Source organism: Littorina saxatilis, linkage group LG3 (genome assembly GCF_037325665.1).
Source record: "Littorina saxatilis isolate snail1 linkage group LG3, US_GU_Lsax_2.0, whole genome shotgun sequence".
NCBI lineage: Eukaryota > Metazoa > Mollusca > Gastropoda > Littorinimorpha > Littorinidae > Littorina > Littorina saxatilis.
In genome coordinates this window covers 76642796-76664321 of record NC_090247.1, presented here as the reverse complement: position 1 = coordinate 76664321, position 21526 = coordinate 76642796, and the positions used below count along the sequence as shown (strand labels likewise).

The following is a 21526-nucleotide window of genomic DNA, read 5'->3' as shown; positions in this document are numbered from 1 at the left end:
TATCAGCCACTCATTGATGAATTGTGTCTGCCGTTTTGAGGTGTAGTTTTGATGCACTGGAGATGTTCTACGATGTTTGGCTTTGACATGCGGCATCAAAAGACGTGATTTAGCCTATAGTATACTTGGCATGTCTGCAAAACTAAAACATACAAGCCGTTTTTAGGTGTTCTTTCAGTGATGCATTGGAGATGTTGCTTAGCGTGGCATTGACATTTTTTGTGATGCCAGTACACGTGGGAATTAATTGAGCTAAATCTATGACTGACATTTTGGCAAGAGGGACATTTCACACCATTTGCTGGATGCCCCCCTAAAAAAAAAAACCTTCTACATATGTGGAGCGGCTGCAAAGTTGTCACTGACATTTGGTCGGAGGGAGATTTAATTCGCACCGTTTGCTGCAGTGCCATGCTAACAAAGTGTTCTGCACATCAGAGCCACTAAGGTGTGGACAGGAAATGTAGATTCGAGATGCATATGAGGACAAAGTTGAGAAGAGAGCTAGGCTGTGTATGAGCAGTATAACTTTGGTAGTGAGATAAAAGATGCAAGGATACGAGTTGTGATGTTTGCTGAAGTGAATTGAGTTTCCGAGTTGGGGCAGATTTGTAGCAGAGTTTGCGATTGTTTGTGAATTGGTTTATTGTGAGTGTGCAAGGATTGAGGAACATTGTTTGTGAATTGGTTTATTGTGAGTGTGCAAGGATTGAGGAACATTGTTTGTGAATTGGTTTATTGTGAGTGTGCAAGGATTGAGGAACAGAACAATCAGGAACAATATGTGAAACTCAGGCTACAGTTTGTGAGCTTGTGAAATGATAAAATGACAAAATGATGAAACAGAAAAGATCAAATGATAACATTTAAAAAGTCTAATCACAATTTTAAGAAGCAAGTTACGGTTAAAAAGACTACTGCAAGTTGTGCATCGTGTGTATAAATTAATTTCAAACAAGCTAGAAGTAGAAGCTAGGACAGGTGTGCAGAAACTGTCGTCATGCAGTGGCTGGAGGCAAATATATTTTGATCTCATGGTAGCTAGCAGATCTGACACTGCGCGTGTTGTCCTGTGTGCATCCAACAGCGTACGTGTGAACAATGTGTGAACAGAAGGCAAGGGATTACCAAAATATGGATGGATCTTGCCGTGCCACTGTCATTTTGCCAAATATCACCATCACGAGATTTGTCCACAAAAAGTAATCAGAGTTTTCTTGAGTTTTGTCACTTTAGCGTTCAATGCCTCTAACCCCACCCCCATCACCCATCCCTCACTTTTCTCTTCCCCTATCTCATGTCTCCTCTCTCTTTTGCTCTCTGGCTCTCTCTCTATCTCTCTCATTCATTCTCTCTATATAAGCTCTCTCGCTCTCTTGCTCTCTGGTTCTCTCTATCTCTCTCATTCATTCTCTCTTTATAAGCTCTCTCTCTCACTCTATCTCTCTCTCTCTGGCTCTCTGGCTCTCTGGCTCTCTCTCTATCTCTCTCTATCTCTCTCACTCTATCTCTCTCTCTCTGGCTCTCTGGCTCTCTGGCTCTCTCTCTATCTCTCTCATTCATTCTCTCTATATAAGCTCTCTCTCTCTCACTCTATCTCTCTCTCTCTGGCTCTCTGGCTCTATCTCTCTATCTCTCTCATTCATTCTCTCTATATAAGCTCTCTCTCTCTGGCTCTCTCTCTATCTCTCTCATTCATTCTCTCTTTATAAGCTCTCACTCTCTCTCTTATCTCTTGCTCTCTGGCTCTCTTATTTTTGTGCCTCTGGTGCTTCAATATTATAGATTTTATTTCTCATTTTGATAAATCATGATCATTTACCCTTCTACATGTATAATAATTTTGTGTTGATAGATATTTCAGGAGCTCAGATTTATCAATTGCTGCATATGACGTGTGATCCTCCCCATAAAATCCACACACGTCTTTTCCAGCAGAGAAAAACCCACCCAAAACTGTAACATGTATCTTAGATTCAAAGATGTGTTTTAACAAATCACTATTTGCTGTCTTTCAGTCACATCTCAGAGAAAACCCAATGGGACCACCCTCAGTTCGCAATTTTGATGGACGATTTAAGTGAGTATATATATATCACAGTATATGTTTCACCACTGACTGAATACAGTGTGTTAGTATTAACAATGTATACCTATGTATACCGGCCTCACTGAAATATTAACGAGCAAATCCATTTCTAGTCGCATCACTGAATATTGAAATGTGTGTGTCGGGAGTGTGTGTGTGTATCGATCTCTGTGGGTCTGTCTGTGTGTATGGGTGGGGGTATGCTGTGTGTGTGTGTGTATGGGTGGGGGTATGAATATGCTGGTGTATTTTTGGATTGGTGTACCTAGCTTGCACGGATTAGCAGGTGATTTTGCTCTGTTGAGATCTTATAAATGACACTGACAGAAATAAACGAACAAAGATGATCAAGTTATTTATGGGGAAATTAATGACTGACTTTGCTTCATTACCACCAGGTGCGCTGAACGAGATCCGCTTTGCAGCGTACAGAACCGGCATGAAACTCAGGATGGTGCAGAAGAAAATGGGATGTAAGTAGTTCTGTTTTTCACACTCAGATTTTAACTTTGGCATTGATTTATTGCGAGTCAAAGTCATCAAGAAGGGTGACTTCATGGTAGCAGAGCACAGGTTGCATGGTAGCAGAGCACAGGTTGCCATGGTAGCAGAGCACAGGTTGCCATGGTAGCAGAGCACAGGTTGCCATGGTAGCAGAGCACAGGTTGCATGGTAGCAGAGCACAGGTTGCCATGGTAGCAGAGCACAGGTTGCCATGGTAGCAGAGCACAGGTTGCCATGGTAGCAGAGCACAGGTTGCCATGGTAGCAGAGCACAGGTTGCCATGGTAGCAGAGCACAGGTTGCCATGGTAGCAGAGCACAGGTTGCCATGGTAGCAGAGCACAGGTTGCCATGGTAGCAGAGCACAGGTTGCCATGGTAGCAGAGCACAGGTTGCCATGGTAGCAGAGCACAGGTTGCCATGGTAGCAGAGCACAGGTTGCATGGTAGCAGAGCACAGGTTGCCATGGTAGCAGAGCACAGGTTGCATGGTAGCAGAGCACAGGTTGCCATGGTAGCAGAGCACAGGTTGCCATGGTAGCAGAGCACAGGTTGCCATGGTAGCAGAGCACAGGTTGCCATGGTAGCAGAGCACAGGTTGCCATGGTAGCAGAGCACAGGTTGCATGGTAGCAGAGCACAGGTTGCCATGGTAGCAGAGCACAGGTTGCCATGGTAGCAGAGCACAGGTTGCCATGGTAGCTTCCAGGCTTGTCTATATATCCTTCTGCTCATGTTGTCATTTAGAGTATATTTGAAATTAGCTCTTTATTTTGTAAACATTCATTTTGTATGTGAGTTGAAATGCGATCTGTTCACAGATTCAATAAGTATGAATTATTATATTCTTCCAGTGATGTTTGGAGAGCCATGAATAAGCTGGCAGGGATGTTTCAAACTTGAAAAATGTTAAAAGCTTCTTGAATAGGTTGAAATGGTTATTGACATCACAGTTACCTCTGTATAAAAGACCACATAAAACACCTGTTGACAACATGTCTTGATCCTTCCAACAGTGCACTTGGTGGACATGGCCACTGCGAGCGACGCCTTCGAGCGGCAGGGGCTGCGAGGGCAGAACGACAAGTTGATGGACGTGTCGGAGATGATCGAGTGTCTGTCCTCCATGTTCGAGCAGGTGGCGGCTGAGCGCAGCACGCAGAATGTTCCCGTCAACGTGCCGCTGTGTGTGGACCTGGTGCTCAACTGGATTCTCAACGTCTACGATCCGTGAGTAATTGGCTTGGTACCCATGGTGCTGTTGTTTTAATTGTGCGTCATAACTTTCAGGTACACTGGAACCAGCTCTTTTAAAGACATCGCGATATTATCTAAGACTTCCCTTCTTGTAACATCTTGCTTTTCAGATGTTGTGTTCATACCTGTGTTATTCAACCGTGTTGATACCTGTGTTATTCAACCGTGTTGATACCTGTGTTATTCAACCGTGTTCATACCTGTGTTATTCAACCGTGTTGATACCTGTGTTATTCAACCGTGTTGATACCTGTGTTATTCAACCTGCTTTTGTGGTCTTAAAGTAGAGGCAGCACTGTAGTGACACTGTATTGTTTGATGTTGCAGCGTGCGGAGCGGCAAGCTGAGGGTGTTGTCCTTCAAGGTGGGGACGGTACTGCTGTGTTCCGGTCAGCTGGAGGACAAGTACCGATGTGAGTGACGTCATGTCTTAAAGCTGAAGAGTAACGATAAAACTAAATAATTGGCCTTTAAAATAAAGAGGGGACACAATGTGGCTCCGATCCATCTTTCAGACTACCCTCAATACAGATCCCCTGATGGTCACGTGTATCTCCCAACCGCCCTCCCCGAGTCTCACTCGTGTGGCACTATAAAACTCTCAAGCTGTTCAGCAAGGTATCAGTCTAACTTCAGTCACCGAGCTGTCCAGTGAACGAAAGAATCTTTCACTGTTCCTTGTTTTCAAAAGGCATGCACTTTGTCTTTGTATTATTTCTTTTTAAGAAAAGAAAGGAGAAAAGGAGACTTAATCCTGTTAGTACTTGGTAGAAAGATAAGTTTAGCAGGCGTCTTGTATTGAACAAGCAACTTTAGAACGGCGGATGCATGTTACCATGTAATTTATGGCACAGAGTATTGATTTTTCGGGAGGGAAATAATGCAATCTCCTTAAAATGTGGCGTGTTGTTAATCCCCTTAGCTTAGCACCAGTCAGTGGCCGTAATCAATAAGGAAGCAGACAAGCAACCCCAAAAACAATGGCATCAACAAACTGTAAGCTAGCAGCAGTGTTCAGAGTAAACTACTGGACCGATCTTCATCAAACTTTACATGAGAGTTCCTGGGAATGATATCCTCAGACGTTTTTTTCATTTTTTTTATATATCTTTGATGATGTCATATCCGGCTTTTTGTAAAAGTTGAGGCGGCACTGTCACACTCTCATTTTTCAATGAAATTGATTGAAATTTTGACCAAGCAATCTTCGACAAAGGTCGGACTTTGGTATTGCATTTCAGCTTTGAGGCTTAACCCATTTGGCCCCGGAGCGCCCGCTAGCGCCCGCTGTTTTTCTGCAGTGGCTGGCCCCGGAGCGCCCGCTACCAGCCGCTAAACACGTGTCTCAGTAGGGCGCGGCCATTGTTGTTGTTATAAACGAGACTCTCGCGGACGAGACTTCGTTGTTTTCGCGACTTCCTTCCGGTTATGCACATGTTTTCTTCTTGAAAATTGGTTCACTGTGAGAGGAGTAGCGATTTTTTGAAACTTCGAAATGGATACACGATCAAACGCAGAGTTTTGGTACGACTTCATGGGGGACTCGGACGATGACAACGATGTTTTTCAGGGATTTACGGACTTAGACCTGTGTAAGGGACACTGTTTTGCTCAGTTTCATTCGGAACTGCTGCAGCTTTTTCTTTTGTGGAGGTTGGACCCTTGCTGCAAGTCTGTGTGTTTTCAACAGTCTGACACTGTTTTGAAAGAGTATAAGAGACCAGACACTGATGTTGGTGCTTGCGTGAAAGTGAAATTTTGTACTTCTTATTTTTTTTAATACATTCCTGTGCTGTGTAGCTGCAAAAAAAAAAATTGTATTTGAAGGAATGATGTTTTGTGCATCAAGGAAAAATACACAGGTGAGTCAAACTTTTCAAACAGCATTTTATTTCATTTTTTAAATGTTTGTACAAGTGACATGTGACGGAATTACTTCCCTGTACATGGGATTTCATAGTAAAATGGCTGCCGCTGGCCTGGGGTCAAATGGGTTAAAAATTAATTGATGAATTTGGTCATTAAAAATCTAAAAATTGTAATTAAAATAGTTTTTCATAAAACGATCCAAAAACAATTTCATCTTATTTTTCATCATTTTCTGATTTCAAAAACATATAAATATGTTATATTCGGATAAAAAACAAGCTCTGAAAATTAAAAATATGAAATTTATGATTAAAATAAAATTTCCGTAATCGATTTAAAAACAATTTCATCTTATTCCTTGTCGGTTCCTGATTCCAAAAACATATATACTGTTCAAAAAAAGAAACGCATAGCTTGTAATATTTGGTTAATTTAGTTATATGGCTACAAGGATATCCACCAAACTGCAGAAAATGTTTATCTGGTCGTCGACCTTTCGTCCATTGCCACAAGTGAGCTCTGCACGTGACGCATGCGTTATCAGTGGCTACAATGTCAAAATTGCTCATTTGGCATGACCACTCGTCATGCTTCAGTGTAATCTCGTGAAACTCGGGGAATATTGAGCTCTCACCATGTCTTCCAAAACCCATAAAAGCGGATTGTTCGCCACAAAGAAATCAGACGACAATTCAGCGACGAAAGATGGCCCGATTGAGCAGAGAAGACCGCCAAATTGCATTGGGTCGTTTACAAGCAGGCCAAAGTCAAAGTGCAATCGCCAGGCACTTCCACGTGTCCCAGAGCACCATCAGTAGACTGTGGGTCAGGTTTCAAGCTACTGGCTCCGCCACGAGCGGGAAGACCAAGGGCGACAACTGCTGCTCACGACCGCTTCATACGGCTCCGCCACCTCCGGAATCGTTTCCTGTCGGCCTCATCTTCTGTCCAGGCTCTTCCCGGGCCACACCGATTATCGGACCAGACCGTGCGGAACCGCCTGCATGAAGCTGGTTTGAGAGCTCACAGACCTCACAGAGGAGCTGTCCTCACCCGCCGCCATCGCCAGAACCGAGTGCAGAGGGGCAACCAGCACCTTCGCTGGACCGTCCGGAATCACTGGAGACACGTGTGGTTCAGCGACGAGTCCTACTTCCTGCTCCAGCGACATGATGGTCGGAGGAGGGTCTACCGGAGAGTAAACGAACGTTACGCGCCCAACTGTGTGGATGAGGCACCCGTTCATGGTGGTGGAGGCGTCATGGTGTGGGGGGCGATCAATACCGCTGGAAGGAGCACCCTGGTGCACGTCCAAGGGCGCATAACTGCCCAGCGATACGTGGAGGAAATTCTGCGCCCACACGCCCTTCCTCTTCTGGTTGACCAGGATGCCATATTCCAGCAGGACAACGCTCGCCCGCACACAGCACGACTCACCACCCAGTTCCTCACCGACCACCATGTCCAGGTGCTTCCCTGGCCATCCATGTCGCCAGACATGAACCCGATAGAACACCTCTGGGATGAATTGGACAGACGTGTGCGCAGGCGAGAAGAAGCGCCGGCAAATCACCGCGATCTATTGCAGGCACTTCAGGAGGAGTGGGACACCATCCCACAGCAAGATATCCGGCATCTGATCCAGTCCATGCCCAGAAGGTGCCGGGCAGTTGTTGCTGCTCAAGGCAGTCACACCCCCTACTGACTTGACAGCCTCGGCACCCAATCGTATTGATTGACTGATTGATTTGAAGATGCAAATGAACTGTGTGTGCATTCAACTGTGTCCATACCAAATTTCAAACAAATAATCTAAATATTGGATTTTCTGTTAATTTTTTCGAAAAATAAAACAAATTTGGCAAGTAGCAACTATGCGTTTCTTTTTTTGAACAGTATAGATATATGTTTGGATTAAAAACAAACTCAGTAAGCTAAAAAGAATAGAGATACAGAAAAGCGTGCTATCCTGCTCAGCGCAACTTCTACCGCACTTTTCTGGCTTGTCGGTTGCACTGCCATTGCCGCGAGCGGTGGACTGACGATGCTACGAGGTCTTGTGAAAAATGCAGTGCGTTTAGTTTCATTCTGTGAGTTGGACAGCTTGACTAAAATGTTGTATTTTCGCCTTACGCGACTTAATATTATTATTATAGACACCAGAGACGGGTGTGGCTGAAACATGTGGACGAGAAGCAGGTGTAGACAGCTTGCCTCACTAGAAGCAGGTGTAGACAGCTTGCCTCACTAGAAGCAGGTGTAGACAGCTTGCCTCACTAGAAGCAGGTGTAGACAGCTTGCCTCACTAAAAGCAGGTGTAGAAAGCTTGCCTCACTAAAAGCAGGTGTAGACAGCTTGCCTCACTAAAAGCAGGTGTAGACAGCTTGCCTCACTAGAAGCAGGTGTAGAAAGCTTGCCTCACTAAAAGCAGGTGTAGACAGCTTGCCTCACTAAAAGCAGGTGTAGAAAGCTTGCCTCACTAAAAGCAGGTGTAGACAGCTTGCCTCACTAAAAGCAGGTGTAGACAGCTTGCCTCACTAGAAGCAGGTGTAGAAAGCTTGCCTCACTAAAAGCAAGAGTATTCTGTGACTCTTTCGCAAGCCATACAAACCCAACAGCTATTGCCAGAATGCGTCTATTCTCCCTTTGTTTTGACTGTTTACTGTTACATGTAGCCCAGTATGGTTGTTTGCAGTCTCCCTGCCACGTAGGCAGCCATACTTGCCCAGTATGGTTGTTTGCAATCTCCCTGCCATGGTTGTTTGCAATCTCCCTGCCACGTAGGCAGCCATACTTGCCCAGTATGGTTGTTTGCAGTCTCCCTGCCACGTAGGCAGCCATACTTGCCCTGTGAGTCAAGCTGATATGATTGTTGTGTGTGTGCAGTCCTGTTTCGACTGATCGCGGACACCAACGGCTTTGTGGACCAGCGCAAGCTCGGCCTGTTGCTGCACGACTGTATCCAGATCCCGCTACAGCTGGGGGAGGTGGCCGCCTTCGGGGGCAGCAACATCGAGCCCAGCGTCCGCAGCTGTTTTGAAAAGGTGGGTCACGAGCGGACATTTGGGTTGTCGTTTTCTTGATAGCTGTTGTGTTTTGCCGAGAGATCTTCACATTGAGGTTTGGTTTTTACATTTAGTCAAGTTTTGACTAAATGTTTTAACGTAGAGGGGGGAATCGAGACGAGGGTCGTGGTGTATGTGCGTGTGTGTGTGTGTCTGTGTGTGTGTGTGTAGAGCGATTCAGACTAAACTACTGGACCGATCTTTATGAAATTTGACATGAGAGTTCCTGGGTATGAAATCCCCGGACGTTTTTTTCATTTTTTTGATAAATGTCTTTGATGACGTCATATCCGGCTTTTCGTGAAAGTTGAGGCGGCACTGTCACGCCCTCATTTTTCAACCAAATTGGTTGAAATTTTGGTCGGGTAATGTTCGACAAAGCCCGGACTTCGGTATTGCATTTCAGCGTGGTGGCTTAAAAATTACTTAATGACTTTGGTCATTAAAAATCTGAAAATTGTAAAAAAAAATTTTTTTTTATAAAACGATCCAAATTTACGTTTATCTTATTCTCCATCATTTGCTGATTCCAAAAACATATAAATATGTTATATTCGGATTAAAAACAAGCTTTGAAAATTAAATATATAAAAATTATTATCAAAATTAAATTTTCCAAATCAATTTAAAAACACTGTCATCTTATTCCTTGTCGGTTCCTGATTCCAAAAACATATAGATATGATATGTTTGGATTAAAAACACGCTCAGAAAGTTAAAACGAAGAGAGGTACAGAAAAGCGTGCTATCCTTCCCAGCGCAACTACTACCCCGCTCTTCTTGTCAATTTCACTGCCTATGCCGTGAGCGGTGGACTGACGATGCTACGAGTATACGGTCTTGCTGCGTTGCATTGCGTTCAGTTTCATTCTGTGAGTTCGACTGCTACTTGACTAAATGTTGTATTTTCGCCTTACGCGACTTGTTATTGTTGGTATTTGATCTTTTTGGGGGTCGAGGGGTTGGGGGGGCGGAGGGAGTGTCTTTTTTCACCAGCATTATCACTGAGTGCTGTTTTCATAAAGTGGGCCGATGCCAGGTATGGATTTGGGATTGTCATTTTCATGAAAGATGCAGCCTACTTGTTTGTGTTAGCCTTTAGAAAACATGAGTTTGGCTTATTGTTTCTGAATTGGTTTTCTCTTTTTTTCTCCATTGTTATTTTTTTGTGATAGGAGCTCTTGTTCTTCATTATCTAATGGATTTAGCCTGCTGGGAGAGGTTAGACATGTTTATGAAATGATGATTAACAGAGATGATATGCTGAGGGGCATGTTGTGCGCGTTATGCAAACTCATACGCATGCACACTCACAGTTACACACGCACACACTCAATTTTACTATGATGAGAAAACTATTGAATTATTTCCGTCCAGATTGACTCATCATGCAGTGTAAATGTTGCAGGCCAAAGGTCGACCAGAGATCCAGGTGGGGAACTTCCTGGACTGGTTGTCGCTGGAGCCGCAGTCCACGGTGTGGTTGCCGGTGTTACACCGCCTGGCTGCCGCAGAGACTGCCAAACACCAGGCAAAGTGCAACGTCTGTAAAGACTTCCCCATTGTCGGATTTAGGTCGGTTACTTACTCTTGACATATTGCTACTTTAATCAGTTTTTGTTTAAATCCTTTCTTTAGTCTTTTCGAGTTTTTACTTTGGTTTGTATGAGGTAAAGTAAGAATGTTTATCTGTCTTGTACGTATGGGTCCAGTTTTAAGATAACTAAGACCTATTAAGACCTTATTAAATTACATATCTTACCCAACTCACATATAGCAATTAACCCTAGTTCAGTGCTTAGCAACGCTGTATACGTCCCCTTGGTAACAAGGGAAGCAACTCTAAAAAAGAGTGACCTATCCCATAATGCCAGACTAACTTCCTGTCTGACTTCCGTTTGCCGCCATTTGCACCATTCCAAAACCCAGCGGTCAGCTAGCTGGTCGCAGTGCTGTATGCTCCGGCTGATTTCTTCAGCCTTGATACTTGGTCTCCGGACTGGGGTCTTTCTCCTTGGTTTCTTCTTGTTGTCTTGTCTTCGCGACTATGTGAGGTGAGATCGTTTTGATTTTTCTTTGATTTTGTGGGCGTTTTGTGGCCTTGTTGACTTGTGAAATTTTTCTTGAAAATTTTTTTCGTGAGTTGTTTTGGCCATGGCGGATAGCGTCAAGAAGAGGCAGTCTTCTAAGCCGGTAGCTGCTGAGTCTACCCCACCTAGAAAAACGCCTCGTAAAGCTAAACAGTCGGGACAGTCTGTAGTTCCGGTGTTAGAATCTTTATCAAATAAAAACGGTGAAAATGTTGTTGACATGCCCTCTGCTTCCATTTTGCCCGGTAAACCGGCAGATAAGATTGTTCATGTTGATAAGCCGGTTAAAGCGGCTCCTGTTGCTGTGAATCTCGGGCTTGCGTCTGCGGACGTGGCCACTTTGCTTCTCTCCCTTAGTACACAGATTTCGTCTTTGGCTGAAGAAGTAGCGTCGACGAAAGCGGAGCTGCGTGCCCTTCCGGGGGGCGTGGCTGGGGTGGCCTCTCTGGCTAGGGTGCTTCCTTCGCCTACGGCTACGGTTACTCGAGCTGATGTGCATGCGGTGCAGGATGTGGATGGTGGTCGTACGGTTCCGGCGAGCGTTCCGTCGTCTGGTGTGGCACGTCGTTCTGAAGGTATGTCTGCTGCATTAGTAACTGGGTTCTCCGGTGAAAGTGCAGCGCGTTGCCAAGAGGAAGTAACCCCTGCCGTTGGCTATATGGGTGAAAGTTCCGATACCTGTGCTGGCCAATTCCGCCATGGCGGTCGGTCAGTGCGGGGTACGAACCTTGGTGAGCGAACGGAAGTGTTAGTACAGTCAGCCATGTCCCAAGTCTATGGTCAGAATGTACAGCTTTCGCTTCCGCCCGGGGGGCAGGAAGGGGACAGTCGTGCCGGCTCCTTACTTGACTATGACAGTCAGGGGGGGGACCGGTTTCCCGATTGCACGGAGGTGCAGGAGGACTGTCCCGATGATGGTGCGTCCGCAGTGGCGGAGAGCATGGAGGTCAAACTGCCCTTTAAGCTGGCTAATGCAGTGGCTCTGGCGGCAGAAACGGCCGCGAGGTACTTCAAGGAAGGGGTGGTTCAGCCTAAGTCTCATGAGGTACCACCTCCTTCAGCGTTTGAAGACTTCCGTGGTGTGAGGGAGAAGAAGCGTGACTTTCGGTTCCTTGAATCGCCGTCAGTGGCTTTTCATATGGCCAAGGTTTTGAAGAAGTCTTCTCAGTCTATGTCTCAGGCTCCTTCAGTACCGTTGTTGGTACAACATGGGGATGCTCCTGATTCAGCTAAGCCATGGTTGGCTCAGCCTGGTCAACTTTTGTTTAGGTCTGCGGGGTTTCGCAACTTCAAGTTGAGTCCACCGCAGATCAATTTGGTGGAGACTTTTTCTCTTCCGGGGGCTTCCCTTCCGATCACGCCGGATCTGGCTTCCTTAAGAGAGGACGGCTACAGTAGGGACAGAGCTGTCCCCTATACGGAGGCCGCCTTGGTTGCTTTGGAGGAGACGGGTAGATCTCTTTTGGAGTTGGCCTCTGTTTCAGAGTCCCTTCAGAGATCTTTATCGCGGTCGATCGCGTCGTCTCTCGACCCGTTTGAGTTTAGGTTTGACGCGTCATCTGAAGATGTGACGGTTCTTTTGGCGACTCTGGCGAGAGTTTCTCAAGAACAGATGGGTTTATCTGCCAAGCTGTACACGCATGCGGTGCATTCTCGCAGATCTGCGTTTCTCGCAGGGTCGAAGATCAGAGGCAAAGGGACTATTGATAGTCTGAAGTCTTCTCCGTTTGAGGAGGGTGCTCTTTTGGGCAGTGAGTCTCTTGAGGCTCTCCAGAAGGAGACACAAGACGCTAGAGACTTGGCTATCGCAAGGATTGCCCATCAGGGCTTTCAAAAGCCACAGAAACAGCCTCAGACTCAGGGCAAGCCTCAGTCTTCCTCTTTTGGGGGAGGCAAGGCACAGAGTCAAAGTTCTTCCTCTCGGGGTAGGGGGCGCGGAGCGCCTTACCAGAAGAGGGGTTCGTTTGGCGGTTCTAGGGGGTCGGGGCGTAAGCCTCACCCCCAATGATGTCCTCCCGAGCCGATTGTCCCCGTAGCCCCCACCGTTGTGGTGGCGGGCGGCCCCTCCAGGGCCTTCGCTGCCTGGACATGCTTGGTGTCCAGCCAGTGGATTTTGGGGATAATCAGTTCGGGGTTCCGGCTGCTCTGGGCAGAGGAGAAGGCTCCTTTGTCCAGGGTACCTCCTCTTTTTCGGGGCCCGCGGGATCCGAAGGCTTGGCAGGCCGTTCAGGGGGAAGTGACCTCCCTTTTGTGCAAGGAGGCTATAGAGGAGGTGGTCGATCAGGAATCTCCAGGGTTTTACGGCAGGTTGTTTGTTGTCCCCAAGGCATCGGGGGCTTGGAGGCCTGTTCTGGACCTTTCAACGTTAAACAAGTTTCTTCGGGTTGTAAGGTTCTCGATGGAGACTCCTGCCACAGTAAGAGAGGCGTTGAGGCCGGGGGACTGGGTCACGTCAATCGATTTGACAGACGCCTATTTTCATGTTCTCATGAGGCCAGTAGACAGGAAATGGCTGCGGTTTTGCTGGGGGGAGAAGGTGTTTCAGTTTCGGGCACTGCCGTTCGGCCTTTCACTCTCCCCCTGGATCTTTACGATGGTCGTGCGTCAGCTTTGCGCCCTTGTGAGACAAGAGGGCGTTCGGCTGAGAGCGTATCTAGACGACTGGTTGATCGTACATCAGGATCAGAGCGGGTGCAGAGCTCATACACAGAGAGTGCTCAGTCTGGCTTGTCGTCTCGGGTTCACAGTCAATCTGGGGAAATCAGAGCTGGAACCGTCCCAGAACTTTACGTATCTAGGCATGGAGTTCGATACGGTGGCTTGGTTGGTACGCCCTTCTCAGAAGCGAATAGACAAGCTTCGGGCGTTGATTCGGGAACTTTACGGAAAGAATCAGGCCTCGGCTCGGGAATTGCATTCCCTGTTGGGTCAAATGGAATCTATGGCTCCGCTGGTGCCTCTGGGCAGAGTGCACAAGAGGCCGCTTCAGGCAGGTTTGGGGTCTCGATGGAATCAGACAACTCAGGACTGGAATGTCCAAATAGAGTTGGGGGAGTGGTTCATTCTTTCCACGGAGGTATGGCTTCTTCCCTGGGTGTCGCAGGGTGTCCCCATAGTTCCTCCGGTTCCGGCACACGATCTGGTAACGGACGCTTCTCAGGTGGGCTGGGGCGCTCATCTGGCAGATCGGACAGCTTCAGGTCTCTGGGACGACGAACAGGTTGCGAGTCACATAAATGTTCTGGAATTGGAGGCTGTTGCCCTGGGGCTTCAGGCTTTTCTTCCTCTGCTGACGGACAGTCATGTCAAGGTTCATACGGACAATATGACGGTGGCTGCGTACTTAAACCGGCAGGGCGGGACTCACTCGCAGAGGTTGTCCGTCAGGGCGTGTCAGTTGCTGCTTTGGTGCGACACACATCGCATCCACTTGTCAGCGAGGTACCTGAGGGGCTCGCTGAATGTTCTGGCAGACTCCTTAAGCAGGGGAGACAAGGTGTTGCAGTCCGAATGGACTCTGGCCCACCAGTCTCTGGAGCGCCTGTGGGCGCACGTGATCAAACCTCCGATAGATCTGTTTGCAACGAGGTTCTCGTCGAGACTCCCGTTGTTTGTCTCTCCGTTTCCGGATCCTCAGGCATGGGCGGTAGACGCCTTGAGCCTGGATTGGTCGAATCTGATGGCGTACGCCTTTCCCCCTTTCTGCCTGCTGGGCAAGGTAATGCGAAAAGTAGACTTGGAAAGGCCAGCTCTTGTCCTGGTGGCCCCTCTCTGGCCAAGTCAACATTGGTACCCAGATCTGGTACGTCTGGCGGTTCGGCCTCCCATTCCGCTAGCAGTAAGAAGAGGCGAACTAGTACAGCCACGGTCAGGCATTCAGCATCTAGACCCCCAAGCTCTACAGCTTCACGGTTGGATATTGTGCGAGTCTCTTTGCGTCGGGCAGGGGCTTCCGACTCAACCTTGAAGTTAGTGCAACAAGCGCACAGGGAGTCTACAAATTCTGTTTACTCCTCACATTGGGCGGCATGGCTGAAGTGGTGTACGGAGAAGGGAGTTGATCCTTTAGCTCCTAGGTCTATGCAAGTGGCGAACCATTTGTCCTGGTTGGCTGGGCAGGGGGCTTCTCCGTCCTCGTTGCGTGTGAGACGATCGGCTATATCGTCAACACTGAGACAGATCGGGCACAAGATCAGTTTAGATGGTGTTATAGCGAGCGTCATCAAGGGTGCCTCCCTTGAGTCAGCTCATTGTAAAGCGCAGCTCCCGGCTTGGGATCTGTTTTTAGTTTTGAGGTTTCTAGCCTCTGATGTTTTTGAGCCTTTTCAGTCGGCTAGTTTAGCTAATGTGACTAAAAAGACTTTGCTGTTGGTTTTGCTTGCTTCGGCAAGGCGCGGCAGTGAGGTTCATGCTCTGTCGGGCCTTGCTAAGGACATTTCTTTAGAGAGAGATGGATCTTATTCACTTAAATTCATTCCTGGGTTTTTAGCTAAGAACCAAAAGCCGGGGCAATCGTCGCCGGTTATTCGCATTCCCCCCTTGAGTAATGTGCTTGCTCCTGGAGATCCTGATATATGTAACTGTCCGGTTAGGGCACTCAGCAGCTACTTGGCTAGGACTTTGTCTATTCGCTCGGAAACGCAAAAGTTACTGTTTATTTCCCTCAACACAGTCCGAGGTAAAGACATAGCAAAAGTAACCTTGGCGAAGTGGGTCTCCACGACGATACGTCATGCTTACGCCTGGTGGCAAAAGCAGTCGGGGGATACCAGGGCAGTGTTGCCCTTGACAGCGGCGAGAGCCCATGAAGCTAGAGCTTGGGCCTCTTCTTTGGCTGTGCTGCGTTCGGGTCGCCTTTCAGAGGTCCTCGAAGCAGCTTACTGGCGCTCGGAGGATATTTTCATAAATTTTTATCTCCGGGATGTGGCTGGACTGCGCCAGGATGGCTCTTCTGCTTTGCCTTCGTTGGTAGCAGCAGGGCAAGTTCTTCATCATTAATGTGGTAAGTACCCTCCTCCTATAGTAGCAATCTGCTATATGTGAGTTGGGTAAGATATGTAATTTAATCAAAAATTTTAGTAATAAATTTTCATTTGATTAATATACTTACCCAACTCACATCGTTTATTCCCTCCCTCCTCCCCGCTGTGGGTGTGGTTGGGTCTAAAAAAGTAGTGAGTTGGGCTGAGTTTCGGAATGATGCAAATGGCGGCAAACGGAAGTCAGACAGGAAGTTAGTCTGGCATTATGGGATAGGTCACTCTTTTTTAGAGTTGCTTCCCTTGTTACCAAGGGGACGTATACAGCGTTGCTAAGCACTGAACTAGGGTTAATTGCTATATGTGAGTTGGGTAAGTATATTAATCAAATGAAAATTTATTACTAAAATTTTTGATTATCTCTGATAGTTGTAAGGGGATTTCCTGTGTTGTGGTAAAAGTGGTGAGTTTTTCCAAACCATTGGTGTTATTTTGTTGTCACCAGATACCGGTGTCTGAAGTGTTTCATGTTATTTTGTTGTCACCAGATACCGGTGTCTGAAGTGTTTCATGTTATTTTGTTGTCACCAGATACCGGTTCCTGAAGTGTTTCATGTTATTTTGTTGTCACCAGATACCGGTGCCTGAAGTGTTTCATGTTATTTTGTTGTCACCAGATACCGGTGCCTGAAGTGTTTCATGTTATTTTGTTGTCACCAGATACCGGTGCCTGAAGTGTTTCATGTTATTTTGTTGTCACCAGATACCGGTGCCTGAAGTGTTTCAACTTTGACATGTGTCAGAACTGCTTCTTCTCCGGCCGCCTTGTCAAGGGACACAAACTGAGCCATCCCATGCAAGAGTACTGCACAACGGTCAGTCATTATCTCCCTTCTCTCCATCATCTCTTGTAGCACTTTCATCTGTGATATATGTAAACAAATTACGAAAATGTAAATTGAGGCATATGAATTTCTCCTAGATAATTAAATTTTATGGCAGAACGACAGGATTAACAAATTTCTTTTTTGTTCAGCTTTTTGATGGTAATAACAAAGAGAGAAGATTGTGTGTGTATGTGTGTGTTTGTGCGCGCGCGTGTGTGTTTGTGTGTTTGACAGAATGGGTGAAACGAAATTGATAGTTAAAACACACACCAACAGCTTCATGTATGCATAAACTCTTTGTCTGGGTCACACCAGAATCTCAAGCTTGTCCATGAATATTGACTCATTTCATGATCACAATTTGTTTCTCCCCCTCATGAACTCTTTGTCTGGGTCACACCAGAATCTCAAGCTTGTCCATGAATATTGAATCATTTCATGATCACAATTTGTTTCTCTCATTAACAGACCACCTCAGGAGAAGACGTACGTGATTTCTCCAAAGTGTTCAGGAACAAGTTCAAGTCCAAACGCCATTTCAAGAAACATCCTCGCCTCGGTTACCTCCCTGTTCAAACGGTGCTAGAGGGGGACAGCCTAGAAAGGTCGGTGTCCACGTCTGTCTGTTCGTCCGTCCGTCCGTCTGTCTGTCTTTCCCTCACAGTTTTTCTGTACATTCGTATTTTTGTCCGTCTGTCTCTCTGTCTGTCTGTCTGTCTTTCCCTCTCAGTTTGTCTGTCCATTGGTATTTCTGTCCGTCTGTCTGTCTGTCTATGTCTGTCTGTCTGTCTATGTATGTATGTCTGTCTATGTCTGTCTGTCTATGTCTGTCTATGTGTGTATGTCTGTCTTTGTCTGTCTGTCTATGTCTGTCTGTCTCTGTCTGTCTGTCTATGTATGTCTGTCTGTCTCTGTGTGTCTGTCTGTCTGTCTCTCTGTCTGTTTAGATTTAACTCTCTCAGTTACTCTCTGTCTGTCTGTCTGTTCAGTAGTTTGTTTGAGTGTCTGCTGAATCTGTCTTGGTGAATTTTCTCTTTGACTTGGTCAATGTCAATATCTGTCTGTCTGTCTGTCACTGTTTATGTATGTGTCTGTTTGTTTGTTTGTATTTAATTTTTTCCTTGTTGTTATCTTTCTTTCTTGTTGTCTTTATGACTAAAGTTTTCCTGTGCCGTCAGTCTTTCTTGTTGTCTTTATGACTAAAGTTTTCCTGTTCCGTCAGTCTTTCTTGTTGTCTTTATGACTAAAGTTTTCCTGTGCCGTCAGTCTTTCTTGTTGTCTTTATGACTAAAGTTGTCCTGTGCCGTCAGTCTTTCTTGTTGTCTTTATGACTAAAGTTGTCCTGTGCCGTCAGTCTTTCTTGTTGTCTTTATGACTAAAGTTTTCCTGTTCCGTCAGTCTTTCTTGTTGTCTTTATGACTAAAGTTTTCCTGTGCCGTCAGTCTTTCTTTTTGTCTTTATGACTAAAGTTTTCCTGTGCCGTCAGTCTTTCTTGTTGTCTTTATGACTAAAGTTTTCCTGTGCCGTCAGTCTTTCTTGTTGTCTTTATGACTAAAGTTTTCCTGTTCCGTCAGTCTTTCTTGTTGTCTTTATGACTAAAGTTTTCCTGTGCCGTCAGTCTTTCTAGACTTTACTCTTCTTGTGCTCCAAGATCATGTGAGTGCTGTGGGCAGGGGGTGGTTTGCAAACTGTCACCCTAGCTGTTAATTCCATCCAACCGGTAATTCCATCCAACCGGTAATTCTTGGAATTTAAAGTATTTACCCATGTCACAAGCAGTGGTTGCCCTTTCAAAGCAGGAGACGCCATGAAATTAGCCAGGGAGGGTTTTCGGGCACTCCAGTTCGAGACGTGATGGTGGAAATACCTAGGAACTGTCAGGAGAGGCAAGGGAGATAATTGCGTCAGGAGGCAGAACAAGGGGAGAGAAATAGCTCTTCTGGGATGGGGGAAGAAAGAGGGGAAGAAGTGCGTGGTTACTGCGAGCAATAATCAATAATGGATTTGGGTCGGGGGGAAAAAGAATGAGGTCGTAGGACAAAGAAGTGGCCCTTGTAGTGGTCGTGGTCGCCGCTCAGTGGAGAACAAAGGAAGATATCTGCACAATTAGGTCTTAAAGATGTGGTGTTTGGAAGAGTCTTAAAGATGTGGTGTTTGGAAGAGTCTTAAAGATGTGGTGTTTGGAAGAGTCTTAAAGATGTGGTGTTTGGAAGAGTCTTAAAGATGTGGTGTTTGGAAGAGTCTTAAAGATGTGGTGTTTGGAAGAGTCTTAAAGATGTGGTGTTTGGAAGAGTCTTAAAGATGTGGTGTTTGGAAGAGTCTTAAAGATGTGGTGTTTGGAAGAGTCTTATAGATGTGGTGTTTGGAAGAGTCTTAAAGATGTGGTGTTTGGAAGAGTCTTAAAGATGTGGTGTTTGGAAGAGTCTTAAAGATGTGGTGTTTGGAAGAGTCTTAAAGATGTGGTGTTTGGAAGAGTCTTAAAGATGTGGTGTTTGGAAGAGTCTTAAAGATGTGGTGTTTGGAAGAGTCTTAAAGATGTGGTGTTTGGAAGAGTCTTAAAGATGTGGTGTTTGGAAGAGTCTTAAAGATGTGGTGTTTGGAAGAGTCTTATAGATGTGGTGTTTGGAAGAGTCTTAAAGATGTGGTGTTTGGAAGAGTCTTAAAGATGTGGTGTTTGGAAGAGTCTTAAAGATGTGGTGTTTGGAAGAGTCTTAAAGATGTGGTGTTTGGAAGAGTCTTAAAGATGTGGTGTTTGGAAGAGTCTTAAAGATGTGGTGTTTGGAAGAGGTGCAGGACTTTCGAGTTTGTTACTAATGTTGTGTATTATGGTTCAAAGTGCTGCAGTACACTTCAGGTTGAGTTAGTTTTTTTGTTGCAAACAATAAGATGACAGGCAGTCGAGGGAATCTGGTGTGAAAAATCCTGCTTTTGTCCATGATGACTTATGACGTCTTTATTAAGAGTGCATGATTGGGGAAATCTGCTTCATTTTGTTCCTTCAGTTTTTTCACCAAAGTGATTTTTGCTTATCCAGTTTTTTTGTCATCGTCCTAATACTTATTTGCAATACACCATACAGTTTGGCTGAAGCAGACATATATATGAATAAGACATGTTGTCTGAATTTGAACAATTTGAAAGCCGAGAGACGTACTTTCTCAATAAAAATAGAGTATAAGTTTACATGAAGATACTGTACCAACAGTCTGATGTATTGCTTTACGTACGACACCTTTAAGTGTCAGCCAGTACCTCAGGTTTGGGGTAACAGGCCTGGGGAAAGGAGTAGCTTGGAAGAGGACGGTGTGTGTGTGTGTGTGTGTGTGTGTGTGTGTGTGTGTGTGTGTGTGTGTGTGTGTGTGTGTGTGTGTGTGTGTGTGTGTGTGAGATGTGCACTCTTTGTGTGGGTCTGATTCCATCACAAGTAGGCCGCCTCCTGTTGGACAAAGCACTGGCGTCTATAAAAGGTGCTCGCAGACAGATATCAGCCTGGCTTTGCCGATGAATTGTTGAGGACGGCCGCATGTTGTTCACAGAAACTGGATTGGAACGTTTGAAGCCTCTTCAGGTAATAGCATTCTAATTCCTGTGCTTTAACATTGACAAAACAAGACATTAATTATTATGTTTTGATCTATTTTGGAGTGTTGTTTTTATCAGTCTTGGCATCACGGAATCCGAATGATTTTGAAATGTAATTGATGTTGTCAGGATATTCTTCAAAGGTGAAAGACTTTAGGTGATAGACATCATTTTCTGCACTAGCTGAAGAAGAATTCATTATGATTTTTTTTCCTCCCATTTTCAAATATCGTATTCGAAATTCTGTATGTGTTCATTTCTGTTTGCTGTTATATCGAGGTATGCAGTGTCTCTTGAATTCAATTAACATATTCCATTGAAATAAACTCCTCCGTATAAAGTTCCTAATGAGGTAATTTAAAAATTCATTACATTACAGGTTGCTGCCATATCCCTTAATGGGCAGTGTCACTTCAATTCAATATATGAATAATGTGGATAAAATGTTTGTCTGACTAAAAGCAAGGCAAGGGTATTCACACTGTCACACCCCACACAAACCCCACACACTTATTTCCCAACATCGTCTATTGACATACGCCATTCAAAGTTAAATAGTTTGGAATGATTTGTCCTGCAGACTGGTTGGTTGTGCAATTCAAACTTTTAGACAGAGTTACTGCAGTTGGCTTATTCCGCAGATTGCCGGAAGGAAAAAGGGGGATTGAATTGGACATGGTAATGTCAACAGATCTAGTTCCTTGTGTTTGAGACACGTGCAGTGAGGTATGCGTCTTGGATTTGTCATGCAGAGGGAGACTCCATGTAGTGTCATCAGAGACCCTTTCTTTTTTTTTCATTCTTTTTTTTAATTCTTTTTTTCTCCCATGAGACGGGTATGAGACATGTGCGGTGAGGTGTGTGTGTTGTCTCCAGGCACGGAAAGGGGTGGGTGGGGAGGGGGCAGAGTTTGTTTTGTCTGCCGGCATTATATTGATCAGTCCGTCTGCTGGCTGCTAGCTGCCTTTGGCTTTTGTGCAGTACTGCACTGTACGTGCACTCCAAGCAGCTGCACCTTGTGTGTGTTTGGATGACAAGTTATGACAGGGTGGTGGGTGTGGAAGGCAGTGTGTATGACCAGGTTGACGGGTGACTTGCTGCAACTTGGGACTGCAGTCCTGTGTTGGGACGTTGTGTGATTCTGGGCTGATCGAGAATCCTTCTTTGGTTCAAACCTTTGTCGTCACAGTTTCCTTGCATAACAACAT

The 21526-nt window shown here is 45.6% G+C and overlaps 1 protein-coding gene across 2 annotated transcripts in view; it reads left to right on the top strand.

Moving 5' to 3' along the window:
* The window catches only part of LOC138963298 (dystrophin-like), a 411116-nt gene that overhangs the window by 374858 nt on the left and 14732 nt on the right, over positions 1-21526 (top strand). For both annotated transcript variants that reach the window (XM_070335362.1, XM_070335361.1), the window contains exons 53-60: positions 2019-2080; positions 2488-2562; positions 3606-3819; positions 4174-4259; positions 8602-8759; positions 10189-10355; positions 16613-16724; positions 17205-17341. In XM_070335362.1, the coding sequence (XP_070191463.1) occupies positions 2019-2080; positions 2488-2562; positions 3606-3819; positions 4174-4259; positions 8602-8759; positions 10189-10355; positions 16613-16724; positions 17205-17341 (1011 nt within the window). The remainder of the gene's footprint in view (positions 1-2018; positions 2081-2487; positions 2563-3605; positions 3820-4173; positions 4260-8601; positions 8760-10188; positions 10356-16612; positions 16725-17204; positions 17342-21526) is intronic.